The sequence below is a fragment of the Ranitomeya variabilis genome, chromosome 1 (genome assembly GCF_051348905.1).
Source record: "Ranitomeya variabilis isolate aRanVar5 chromosome 1, aRanVar5.hap1, whole genome shotgun sequence".
Taxonomy (NCBI): domain Eukaryota; kingdom Metazoa; phylum Chordata; class Amphibia; order Anura; family Dendrobatidae; genus Ranitomeya; species Ranitomeya variabilis.
The window spans coordinates 17221214-17234828 of NC_135232.1; the positions used below are offsets into that span (position 1 = coordinate 17221214).

Sequence of the window (13615 nt, forward strand, 5' to 3'; positions counted from 1 at the left end):
TGGGTTTTGGGCACAGGGATAAGTGAGTGTCGCCCTTCCCCTGAGCCACATGGTCTGCTATGAAATGATATGAGTGAACTGTAAGTCTATTTTCTTCCGTTAATCCCTTTTTATTTGTAATTGTCTGTACATATGATACTTTTCTTTTATAATATCCTTTTACCCTTTTGTAAACACTGCCTTCGTTTCTCCTTGCTCTATAACGTACTGTCACATCCTCTGAAGAGAATTATGCTACCAATTGGGTGGGCTCCAGACTCGTTATTAATTAAGAAATCGGAGCTGGGGCAGCGGATTTGTCCTGCGCTTTAGGGAAACCTGGTAGCGACGGACGGCGTTGATAATTATTGTTCACGCCTGAGTGGGAGTAGTTTTAATCGTCCTCACTGCAGTGTGCCCATTAGCCAGTACATAGTAAGGCAGCCTTTCTGGTGACTAATTATCCTAGGTGCAGTACCCTGCCTGACCTGAGGGTGAGGAGGGCGCCAGAGAGCTGCAAGTTTCCAACCGGAACTGGGAAGTGGGATAAAGATAAATCCTCTTCAGAAAAGAACTGGGGCAACCAAACAACCCCAGTTCACAACATATTGGGGGGGGATGATAAAGTTATGCCCCTGAGTTTCATGACATATTGGTGACAGAGGGGTGGAATAATAAAGTATTAGCGATCGAGTTTGAGCAATCATTCCCGCACTAAAAACTTGCTCACTTGTAGCGAAGACTTTGCGCAAAAAAGTTTTGGAGAACGAACTCCGTGTTTATTAGTCCTGAGACAATGGTGTGTGTATAGAGATTACCCCCTACCCTTCTCTTTGTTTTTTTGTCCTATCTTTTATTTAGCAACCATGGCTATGCTGGGAGTAAAGGAGCCAAAACTGTTAAGAGCGTATGTCAGCAGTGTGGTCTGTCTCTAGAAGGATGGCTCTGAAAGGAAAGCAGCAAAGATGACAGCAGAAATATGCCAGAAATGAACAGAAGGTACGACTAACCACTGTTAATAAATGTACTAAATTTCTTTCCCTTTCCACCACATTTACTCATCATGCTGACATACGCTCTAACAGTTTTGGCTCCTTTACTCCTCACTCTCCTTCGTTATCCCCAAACCCCAGCACCCTCTAACCAAGTAATCTCTCCTTCCCTCTTGCTTCCCCACCTGACCTCCTCTGCTGACCGGCTCCTCAACCTCAGATCTCTCCTAATAATACACAAAACAAGCCGCCCACTCTCCTCCTCCCACCTGCTCTGCCTCTCTCTGCTTCTCCTCACTGCTGGCGACATATCTCCCAATCCTGGACTCCCACAGCTCATACCTCCCATTACTACCCCCTTCTATCGCTCCCAACTCAACATAAACACCCAATATCTTGCCCACCTCAAATCCGTGCCCCGGACGCCCACCACCCTGCTCCCTCTCTGGAATGCCCACTCCGTCTGCAATGAACTCCACGTGATTCACGATCTCTTTACCTCTTGTAATCTCTTCCAACAACCTACAATCTGGCTTCCGTCCCCACCATTCCACCGAGACTGCCCTGATCAAACTTACGAACGACTTACAGCCAAAGTTAACAGACAATTCTCTATACTACTCCTTCTAGACCTGTCCTCTGCCTTCGACACAGTTGACCACAGCCTCCTACTACAGATCCTCTCTTCCTTTGGTGTCAAAGACCTCGCCTTATCCTGGATCTCCTCATACCAACCACACATTTAGCGTTTTCTACTCCCATACCTCCATCTCGCCCCCTCTCTGTTGGCGTCCCTCAAGGCTCTGTCCTAGGACCTCTTCTCTTTTCAATCTATACCCTTAGCCTGGGACAACTCAAAGTCCTAGGGCTTCCAGTACCATCTATATGCCGATGACACTCAGATCTACCCCTCTGTCCCAGATGTCACCTCTCTGCTGTCCAGAATCCCAGAGTGTCTATCTGCCATATCCTCCTCTCGCTTCCTCAAACTCAATGCAGACAAAACCGAACTAAATTATCTTTCCTCCATCTCACACATCTTCCCTACCTGATCTATCTATCACAATAAATGAATTTAGACTTTCCCCCGTCCAGGTAATCCGCTGCCTCGGAGTAACCCTGAACTCTGCCCTATCCTTTAAACCGCACATCCAAGCTCTCGCCACCTCCTGTCGCCTCCAGCTCAAAAATATTTCCAATCCATCCTTTCCTCAACCCTCACTCTACCAAAATGCTTGTGCATGCCCTAATCATCTCCCACCTCAACTACTGCAACATCCTCCTTTGTGGGCTACCCTCTAACCCTCTCGCACCCCTACAGCCCATCCTTAACTCTGCTGCCAGGCTAATTAATCTCTCTCTTCGCTACACTGCTGCTTCCCCAGTTTGCAAATCCCTTCATTGGCTCACAATTTCCCAGCATATCAAGTTTAAACTAATAACACTGACCTACAAAGCCATCCATAACCTTTCTCCTCCGTATATTTCCGTACTAATCTCTCAATATCTTCCCTCACGTAATCTCCGGTCCTCCCAAGACCTCCTTCTCTCCTCCACACTTATTCCCTCCTAACCCAATCGCCTCCAAGACTTCTCCCGAATATCCCCCATCATCTGGAATTCTGTGCCCCAACACATCCGGTTATCCACCACATTTAGATCCTTCAAACGGAACCTGAAATCCCACCTCTTCAAAGAAGCTTACAATCTGTAATGACCACACGGCCACCTCAACACCATCGGAGGTGCTGCAACCCCCGACCTACTGTCTCCTTCCCCATAATCCTGTAGAATGTAAGCCCGCAAGGGCAGGGTCCTCTCCCTTCTGTATCAGTCTGTAATTGTTAGTTTGTTTACTGTAAGTGATATTTGTATTTTGATGTAACCCCGTCTCATGTACAGCACCATGGAATTATTGGTGCTATATAAATAAACCAAATGGTGGCCCGATTCTAACGCATCGGGTATTCTAGAATATTTAAGTAGTATAACGCACAGCCCACGCAGTATAACGCACAGCCCACGCAGTATAACGCACAGCCTACGCAGTATATAACACAGCCCACGCAGTATGTAGCAATGTGGGCACCATATCCCTGTTAAAAAAAGAATTAAAATAAAAATAGTTATATACTCACCTTCCGTCGGCCCCCGGATCCAGGCCAGGCCTTTACCGATGCTCGTCGCGACGCTCCGTTCCCAGTAATGCATTGCGGCAATAACACGTGATGATGTAGCGGTCTCGCGAGACCGCTACGTCATCTCCGGTCATAGCTGCAATGCATTCTTGGGACCGGAGCGTCGCGAGGACCGGGAAAGGCTGGCGCAGACGGCGGAAGGTGAGAATAATGATTTTTTATTATTATTATTTTTAACATTATATGTTTTTGCTATTGATGCTGCATAGGCAGCATTAATAGTAAAAAGTTGGGCACACTTACACGGTTAATGGCAGCATTAAGGGACTACGTTACACGGCGTTATGCCGCTGTGTAACGCAGTCCTAAAACACTATGTGGGCGCTGACTGGAGGCGAGTATGGAGGAGGCACTGACTGGACGGAAGTAGAGAGGGGCTAATTTGCGGCCGGACTTTGCCTTACGCTGATTGGTCGGCCAGTCGACAATTATATAGATAGATGATAATAATGTGGCAGATGCACTGTTGACCATCTTTTCACGGGGAGAACTTATCAGGGAGGTGATTACTGATCAAGGGACTCAACTCATGTCTTGCCTAATGGAAGCTCTCTGTAAGAGAATGCAGGTGAAGCGTCTGGTATCGAGTGTGTATCACCCACAGACCAATGGCTTGGGTGAGCGCTTCAACGGTACCCTCAAACAGATGCTATACATGCTATTTCAGACCCAAGGACAACTGTGAGCGGTGCCTCCCACACCTGCTATTCGCTTACCGAGAGGTTCCGCAGGCCTCGACGGGGTTTTCCCCCTTCGAGCTCCTGTACAGCAGGCGAGTCCAGGGACCCCTTGGGTTGGTAAGGGAATCCTGGGAAGAGGAGCCGAAGCCTTCTGAAGTGTCCATAGTGGAGTATGTCATGCGCTTCCATGACAAAATGCAGACCTTGATGCAGTTGATGCATAACAACATGACGCAGGCTCAGGCTGACCAGAAGCACTGGTACGACCAGAACACCCCGGGAGCAGACCTACCAGGTAGGTCAGAAGGTGTGGGTGCTGGTCCCGGTACCAAAGGATGAGCTTCAGGCAGCCTGGGAAGGCCCGTACGTCATCCAACAGCTCAACCAGGTCACCTACGTGGTCACCCTTGACCACGCTCGGGGTAGGCGAAAAGCCTTTCACGTCAATATGATGAAGGCTCATCACGAACGTGAAGCCTACGTCCTACCGGTCTGCAGCCTGCCCGAAGAAGGGGAGAAAAACCCCGTCCTGGACATGCGGGCCCAAGCCAAGGCAGGAGGGTCCATCGAGGACGTGGAGGTAAGCGCCTTGTTAACCGAACCCCAGCGGTCGCAACTGCGAATCAGGCTGGAACCCTTCCAGGCCGAAGGATGGAGTTAGCGGTCCACAAGGTGGACACCGGGAATCATGCCCCACTACGGTGAACACCCTATCAGATCTCGGACGAGGTGCAGCAGGTTATGCGCCAGGAGATCGATGAGATGTTACAGCTGGGGGGTGATTAAACGGTCCAAAAGCGAGTGGACCTGACCTGTAGTCCACGTGTCAAAAAAGAAGGATCGGACCACACGGTTCTGCGTGCACTACAGGGGCTCAAGCCATCACAGCCTCTGACGCGCACCTAATGCTGCGCATCGAGGAGCTGCTTGAGCGGTTAGCTGGCGCAGAATATGTGACCATAATGGATCTGAGTCAGGGATACTGGCAGATTCCAATGAGCACGAAGGCGCAGGAGAAGTCTGCCTTTATCACACCCTTCAGACTGTACGAGTCCACGGTCATGCCCTTCGGCATGAAGAATGCCCCTGCCACTTTCCAGCAGATTGTCAACCACCTGCTTCAGGGACTAGAGAAGTACACGGTGACATGCTTGGATAACATTGCAGTCTTCAGTTCCTCCTAGAATTACCACTTGCAGCATCTACAGGAGGTGCTCAGGCAAATTCACCAAGCAGGTCTGACCATCAAGCCGGGAAAGAGCCAGATGGGCATGAGAGAGGTCCACTACCTGGGGCACTGGGTAGGCGGGGACTCCATGAGGCCAGAGCCTGAGAAAGTGGACACGATTGCGTCCTGGCTCACCCCCAGGACCAAGATGCAGGTGATGTCCTTCCTGGGCACTGCAGGGTACTTTAGGCGCTTTGTACAAAACAGTAATAGCCAGGCAAAACCCTTGACGGACCTCACCAGGAAGAAGCTACCCCAGTTGACTGGGCAGATGGTTGTGAGGGGGCCTTCCAGGTTTTGAAAACAGCCCTGTGCAACTCTCCTGTGTTATTAGCAGTCAGCAGCAGTCGACCGCTCCTGGTGGAGACCGACGCCAGCGAGTTTGGCCTCGGTGTTGTACTCAGCCAGGTCGACTCGGGGAACCAAGAGCACCCCATGTTGTGCTTGAGCCAGAAGCTTCTGCCGAGGGAAGTAGCCTATTCCACTATCAAGGAGTGCCTGGCCATGGTCTGGGCCCTGCAACATTTGCAGCCCTACCTGTACGGTCGCGCCTTCACTGTGGTGACTGACCACAACCCTCTGTGCTGGCTATAATCCATGTCTGGAACCAACAGTACAACTTTACCGTGAAACACAAAAAGGCAGCGAGTATGGCAATGCAGATGGGTTGTCCCGCCGAGGCGAACATGCCAAGGTGCGCATGGAGGAATACCGAGAAGTCCTGCCTCCGTAGCTTAATCCAAAAAGGGGGGGGGGGGAGGAGGTGTCACGATAATGTAAAAATGCCATATTATGAGTTTAGTTCTAGAAGGTTCCATGGCATACACACCCACGCTGCAGATTCGAACCTCCCCCCTTTCTCCCCCACTGCATTCGCTGATAGAGAAACAAAGCCCTAGGGCAGACACATGCTGTGGGCTCTCCGATCCCCCCTCTTCAGCTGCATAGGAAATAGTCTTCCACTACACACTCTGTGCAACTTGATACCAATGTGCAGCAGGCCCCCACCAAGTAGTTTATGGCTTTAAGCTGGGAAAGGCAGCTATAGTATGTGAAAGAAGTGGTTAATTTCTATTCTGAATAAAATATAAGTTAATGTGCTCTTTTGCTCATGTAAAACTTAATAGTAAGGCATAACTTGACTCCAATTAGTGACAGAGGAATGAAAGTTATACATTTGGTATATGCAACAATAGGGCTACCCACTAGTGCGTTTTCTAAGCTCAGTGCTTAGCAGAAATTGAGAAACGCATTACTGCTTAAGCGGGTCATATATCTACCTTGTGGTTATACTTAAAGGAACCCCCATGACGTGGTGACCGTCAAGATCATTCTGTCGTTCTTCTACGAGGTTCATATGGCGAGAAATGTGTAGACATGGCTGTTCATAAATTTTAAGAAAGGGGAGTATTCAGCCTGAGTGAGGTCACCACAGGGGGAGTGCCTGGGTTTTGGGCACAGGGATAAGTGAGTGAGACCTGAGTCTTCACTAGTCTTTTGTCCAGGGTCTAGCTGCGACATGCATCTGTAATGCATCTTGATGTGTCTCCCTTCCCCCGAGCCACATGGTCTGCTATGAAGTAATATGAGAGAACAGTAAGTTTATTTTCTTCCGTTAATCCCTTTTTATTTGTAGTTGTCTGTACATACGATACTTGTCTTTTATAATATCCTTTTACCCTTTTGTAAACACTGCCTACCTTTTTGGAGTAAAGTATATAAAATTACTAGCTTTGTCTCTCTTTGCTCTATAACGTACTGTCACATCCTCGGAAGAGAATTATGCTACCAATTGGGTGGGCTCCGGACCCGTTATTAATTAAGAAATCGGAGTTGGTGGCAGCGGATTTGTCCTGCGCTTTTGGGAAACCTGATAGAGACGGACGGCGTTGATAATTATTGTTCCCGCCTGAGTGGGAGTAGTTTTATCGCCCTCACTGCAGTGAGCCCATTAGCCAGTACATAGTAAAGCAGCGTTTCTGGCGACTAATTATCCCAGGTGCAAGTACACTGTCTGATCTGAGGGTAAGGGGGGCGCCAGAAGCTGCAAGTTCCAAACCGGAACTGGGAAGTGGGATATAAATAAATCCCCTTCAGAAAAGAACTGGGGCAACCAAACAACCCCGGTTCATGACATATTGGGGTCAGCGGGGTCGGATGATAAAGATATCCCCCAGTGATTCGTGACAAGGTGTAAGAACTTTATGCAGTTTCGGGAAAGCAGGGGGAGCAGACTGATCTCACCCAGCTGTCAGACCTGTGTGACTGCGGGGAGCGTCCATCTACAATCTCACACAGCTCTGACAGCTCGTGCAGGGGGAGCAGACTGATCTCACCCAGCTGTCAGACCTGTGTGACTGCGGGGAGCGTCCATCTACAATCTCACACAGCTCTGACAGCTCGTGCAGGGGGAGCAGACTGATCTCACCCAGCTGTCAGACCTGTGTGACTGCGGGGAGCGTCCATCTACAATCACACACAGCTCTGACAGCACATGCAGGGGAGCGGACTGATCTCACCCAGCTGTCAGACCTGTGTGACTGCGGGAGCGTCCATCTACAATCTCACACAGCTCTGACAGCACGTGCAGGGGAGCGGACTGATCTCACCCAGCTGTCAGACCTGTGTGACTGCGGGGAGCGTCCATCTACAATCACACAAAGCTCTGACAGCTCGTGCAGGGGGAGCAGACTGATCTCACCCAGCTGTCAGACCTGTGTGACTGTGGGGAGTGTCCATCTACAATCACACAAAGCTCTGACAGCTCGTGCAGGGGGAGCGGACTGATCTCACCCAGCTGTCAGACCTGTGTGACTGCGGGGAGCGTCCATCTACAATCACACACAGCTCTGACAGCACGTGCAGGGGGAGCGGACTGATCTCACCCAGCTGTCAGACCTGTGTGACTGCGGGAGCGTCCATCTACAATCTCACACAGCTCTGACAGCTCGTGCAGGGGGAGCAGACTGATCTCACCCAGCTGTCAGACCTGTGTGACTGCGAGAGCGTCCATGTACAATCACACACAGCTCTGACAGCACGTGCAGGGGAGAAGACTGATCTCACCCAGCTGTCAGACCTGTGTGACTGCGAGAGCGTCCATGTACAATCACACACAGCTCTGACAGCACGTGCAGGGGAGAAGACTGATCTCACCCAGCTGTCAGACCTGTGTGACTGCGGGAGCGTCCATCTACAATCTCACACAGCTCTGACAGCACGTGCAGGGGGAGCGGACTGATCTCACCCAGCTGTCAGAGCTGTGTGACTGTGGGGAGTGCGTTTGCCATCACCGCTCAGGACTCTCACATACATGGCGAATGCTGGAGGTGGAGGAACTCCTCTCCTTTTTTTTATGGCAGGAAGTGCACATGCACGGCCTGCTGATCGGATACTGGGATGGAAGGGTAAAGCTTACAGATGGAATAACCGGAACTATTTCAGAAGATAAAAGGTTCATTTTGGAACATGATTTATAATAACTGTAAATTGCAAAAACACTTATTTACACATTTTCTGCTTAGTTAAATGCAATGTATCCTTTATGGTGTCAAAACCCCTTTAAGTATGTAATAAGAAACACTGATTAGGGATCAGGTCATAGGGAAGAAGAAGAGGAGAGCTGTGACATCTAAAGTGAATGGTGGATCCTGTGGCAGCATACTTTTTTGCAGCGAGGGCGGCGTTGATAATTATTGTTCCCACCTGAGTGGGAGTAGTTATAGCGCCCTCGCTCGCGGCAGTGTGCTCAATAGCCAGTACATAGCAGGCAGCCTTTCTGGCGACAAATTATCCTACGTGCAGTACCCTGTCTGACCTGAGGGTTAGACGGTCGCCAGAGAGCTGCGAGTTCCAAACCGGAACTGGGAAGCGGGATATTAATAAACCCCCTTCAGAAAGAACCAGGGGCAACCAAACGACCCCGGATCATGACAAACTGGTGTGAGTGGTGGGGATGATACAGGTATCCTCCCCGTGACATCACCTATTGTGAATGGTGGATCCTGTGTTATCTACTGTATATAGAGGTGTTATCAGTCATTGTACAGGAGGAGGAGGTGAGCTGTGACATCACCTACTGTGAATGGTGGATCCTGTGTTATCCATTGTATATAGAGGTGTTGTCCCACCGTGCTGCCACCAATATCTCACGGCTCACGGGGAGGATACCTTTACAATAAGTATCAACGCCACCGGTCGCTGCAAAGATTCCCAATCGCACAGAACAAAGTATGCTGCCACCAGCACCGATTTCTTAATTATTAACGGGTCCGGAGCCAACCCAGATTAGTAGTGTAATTCACTTCAGAGGACGCGACCGTTCGTTAAAGAGCAAGGAGAGACAAGCTAGTAATTTTATATTTTACTCGAAAAAAAGGTAGGCAGTGTTTACAGAGGTATAAAGACATTATAAAGAAGACAAATCATATGTACAATACAATTACAAATAAAATGGGATTAAGGTTGAAAAACACCTACATTTCTTTATGTCATCTTATCTCATGGCCGACAGTGTGCTGTGAAGGAAGGGGTCACACCCAGAGGTATAGCACGCATCTGTATAGCAGCTAGAGCCCAGACAAATACACCTCAAGACTCCTGCTTCTCTTACTTATTTCCTAGCCTAAAACCCAGGCACTCCCCCTGTGGTGACCTCACTTAGAGGCTGAAACCTCCCCTTTACTTAGAATTATGATAACTATTTTTATGCCTAGATAGCTGTATGAATCTCATATACGAAAGACACGATGATCAGAATGTGACCCACATCAGGGGAATTCTATTATAGATCCCTCGATCGACATTGGTAATATATAATTCTTATATCTCTAGCCCTGATCGGTGCCAATATATATAACCTTCAAAGTACAATAGAAGCTCATGCTTACTATACCAGTTTTAACCAGTACCAGATGGGAGGGGGGAAATGAGGAGGGTAGGGAGATTTGTCTGCTGCAGGGTAGAGCCATATAAATTCTTGAGGGAGGAGGGAAATGAAGTATAGGATTACACACACAGACAAACAAAGGGGAAGAGGGGGAGTCGGCAAGGCCCATAGCATGTATCTGGAAAGCCAATGTACTTTTAGGTAGATACTCAAACATGGCATATTCACATTATCGTGACAGGTGTTATCAGTCATTGTACAGGAGGAGGAGGTGAGCTGTGACATCACCTATTGTGAATCCTGTGTCATCTACTGCATATAGGTGTTATCAGTCATTGTACAGGAGGAAGAGGTGAGCTGTGACATCTGTTATAAGTGGTGGATCTTGTGTTATGAGATGTGCTCTTATGATGTTAATATAAATAATGGAAACCTAATGCCATGATTACGTACCTGTGGTAACATCTGGAGTTTCCTCCTTCACGACGTTCATACACTGCTGACCTCCTCTCATCGCCTCTTCTAGGTCTTCCTCCACTTTAATACTAATGAGATCTTCCCTCTGATGTGACAGATGTAACAATTCAGTACAACTTGGGGTTTGACAGCACAAGACACAAACCAAGGCGCCATTCACATATCAGCTTCATGTACATGTTCTATACGGTTTTTGTAAAAAGCTTGTGTAGTCTTTAGTCTAAATCACCTTCTCACATTTGCTACTTGAATTACTGTAAACTATAGCTTTCTGTGTCGGGAGCCGCAAACTCCAGAATACACAGACATTACTCAGCTGGATGTGGTCACTGCTGGAAAGACGTACAGGCTTTTCTCATCATTGATAACCGAGGCACCATATGGTCTAAGGTCAGGAAGATCCACCAGAAGTTATGACATCTATGACCTTGATCAGAAATGTCTCCCCATATACTTATCCAGTACAGGGCAGTCTACCTGATGATCCTCCGGGATGTTGTGATTCTCCTCTGGACCATCCTGGGGATACAGAGGACGGGGACGTCTCCTCCTGGATCCATCTGCGGTAAACATACAAAAGGACTAATTACATGACCTATATATATCTTCAATGGCAGCCAGAAGACTGCCATAAACGCTACACCCATGTTAAAATTCCAGGTTTTTGTAATGTAAAAGACATTAACTGAGTAGTGGCATGACAGGAATATTACCTAGAACTGGAAGTCCCTCAAAAACTGAGGAAGAGGTAAGAAGAAAATTGGTCTGGGTGGATGCAAGACGCCGGCAAACATTAAAGGAGCTGCAGGAATTTCTGGCCAGCCCTGGTTGTGTCCTGCATGTGACAATCTCCAGCATTCTTCATATGTGTGGGGTAGGAGACAGAAGTCTTTCCTTACAGAGAAAAACATGCAAACCTAGCGATGTTCTGCCAAACGCTCCATCATGGCTGCCAAAGGCATGAGGGAAGCATGTTCTAAAAGGTTGAACTTCTTTGCCATAATCCCAAAAGGTTTGTTCAGCGCAAATCCGACACTGCACATCATCAAAAGTACACCATGTCCACAGTGAGGTATGGTGGAGGCAGCATTATGATTTGGGGCTGTTTTTGGCAGCTGGAACTGGGGTTTAAGTCAAGGTGGAGGGAATTATGGACAGTTTCAAAAATAAGTCCATTTTACATCAGAACCTTCCGGCCTCTTCTAAAAAGCTGAAGAGGAGGAATTTCTTCTTTCAGCAAAACAATTAACTTAAGGGAATGGTGGATCCTGTGTTATCTACCAAATACTGAGGTATTATCAGTCATTATACAGGAGGAGGAGGTGAGCTGTGACATCACCTATTGTGAATGGTGGATCATGTGTTATCTACTGTATATAGAGGTATTATCAGTCATTATACAGGAGGAGGTGAGCTGTGACATCACCATTCGTGAATAGTGGATCCTGTGTTATCTACTGTATATAGGGGTGTTATCAGTCATTGTACAGGAGGAGGAGGGGGTGAGCTGTGACATCTATTGTGAATGGTGGATCTTGTGTTATCTACTGCATATAGAGGAGTTATCAGACATTGTACAGGAGGAGGAGGGGGTGAGCTGTGACATCGCCTATTGTGAATGGTGGATCCTGTGTTATCTACTGCATACAGAGGTGTTATCAGTCATTGTACAGGAGGAGGTGAGCTGTGACATCTGTTACAAATGGTGGATCTTGTGTTATGAGATGTGCTCTTATGATGTTAATATAAATAATGGAAACCTAATGCCATGATTACGTACCTGTGGTAACATCTGGAGTTTCCTCCTTCACGACGTTCATACACTGCTGACCTCCGCTCATCGCCTCTTCTAGGTCTTCCTCCTCTTTAATACTAATGAGATCTTCCCTCTGATGTGACAGATGTAACAATTCAGTACAACTTGGGGTTTGACAGCACAAGACACAAACCAAGGCGCCATTCACATATCAGCTTCATGTACATGTTCTATACGGTTTTTGTAAAAAGCTCGTGTAGTCTTTAGTCTAAATCACCTTCTTCTCACATTTGTTACTTGAATTACTGTAAACTATACGTAGCTTTCTGTGTCGGGAGCCGTAAACTCCAGAATACACGGACATTACTCAGCTGGATGTGGTCACTGCTGAAAAGACGTACAGTGCCTTGCGAAAGTATTCGGCCCCCTGGAACTCTTCAACCTTTTCCCACATATCGTGCTTCAAACATAAAGATACCAAATGTAAATTTTTGATGAAGAATCAACAACAAGTGGAACACAATTGTGAAGTTGAACGAAATTTATTGGTTATTTTAAATTTTTGTGGAAATTCATAAACTGAAAAGTGCAGGGTGCAATATTATTCGGCCCCTGTAACTTAATACTTTGTTGCGCCACCTTTTGCTGCGATTACAAGTCTCTTGGGGTATGTCTCCATCAGTTTTGTACATCGAGAGACTGAAATTCTTGTCCGTTCTTACTTGGCAAACAGCTCGAGCTCAGTGAGGTTTGATGGAGATCGTTTGTGAACAGCAGTTTTCAGCTCTTTCCACAGATTCTCCATTGGATTGAGGTCTGGACTCTGACTTGGCCATTCTAACACCTGGATACGTTTATTTGTGAACCATTCCATTGTAGATTTTGCTTTATGTTTGGGATCATTGTCTTGTTGGAAGACAAATCTCCGTCCCAGTCTCAGGTCTTTTGCAGACTCCAACAGGTTTTCTTCAAGAATAGTCCTGTATTTGGCTCCATCCATCTTCCCATCAATTTTAACCATCTTCCCTGTCCCTGCTGAAGAAAAGCAGGCCCAAACCATGATGCTGCCACTACCATGTTTGACAGTGGGGAGGGTGTGTTCAGGGTGATTAGCTGTGTTGCCTTTACGCCAAACATATCGTTTGGCATAGTTGCCAAAAAGTTTGATTTTGGTTTCATCTGACCAGAGCACCTTCTTCCACATGTTTGGTGTCTCTCGTGGCTTGTTGCAAACTTTAAACCACACTTTTTATGGATATCTTTGAGAAATGGTTTTCTTCTTGCCACTCTTCCATAAAAGCCAGGTTTGTGCAGTGTACGACTGATTGTTGTCCGATGGACAGACTGTCCCACCTCAGCTGTAGATCTCTGCAGGTCATCCAGAGTGATCATGGGCCTCTTGGCTGCATCTATGATC

At 47.5% G+C, this 13615-nt stretch overlaps 2 protein-coding genes across 6 annotated transcripts in view; one reads left to right on the top strand and one right to left on the bottom strand.

The window, feature by feature from the left end:
* Window positions 1-13615, top strand: part of LOC143793567 (uncharacterized) — a 222596-nt gene that overhangs the window by 124225 nt on the left and 84756 nt on the right. The gene's annotated exons all lie outside the window — the stretch shown is intronic.
* The window catches only part of LOC143793526 (uncharacterized), a 46211-nt gene that overhangs the window by 18622 nt on the left and 13974 nt on the right, over window positions 1-13615 (bottom strand). For 2 of the 5 annotated variants that reach the window (XM_077280571.1, XM_077280576.1), the window contains 3 exons: window positions 12223-12331; window positions 10920-11002; window positions 10419-10527 (listed from right to left, as the gene is read on the bottom strand). In XM_077280571.1, the coding sequence (XP_077136686.1) occupies window positions 10419-10527; window positions 10920-11002; window positions 12223-12331 (301 nt within the window). The remainder of the gene's footprint in view (window positions 1-10418; window positions 10528-10919; window positions 11003-12222; window positions 12332-13615) is intronic. The other 3 variants (XM_077280575.1, XM_077280574.1, XM_077280572.1) reach the window with 2 other exon arrangements.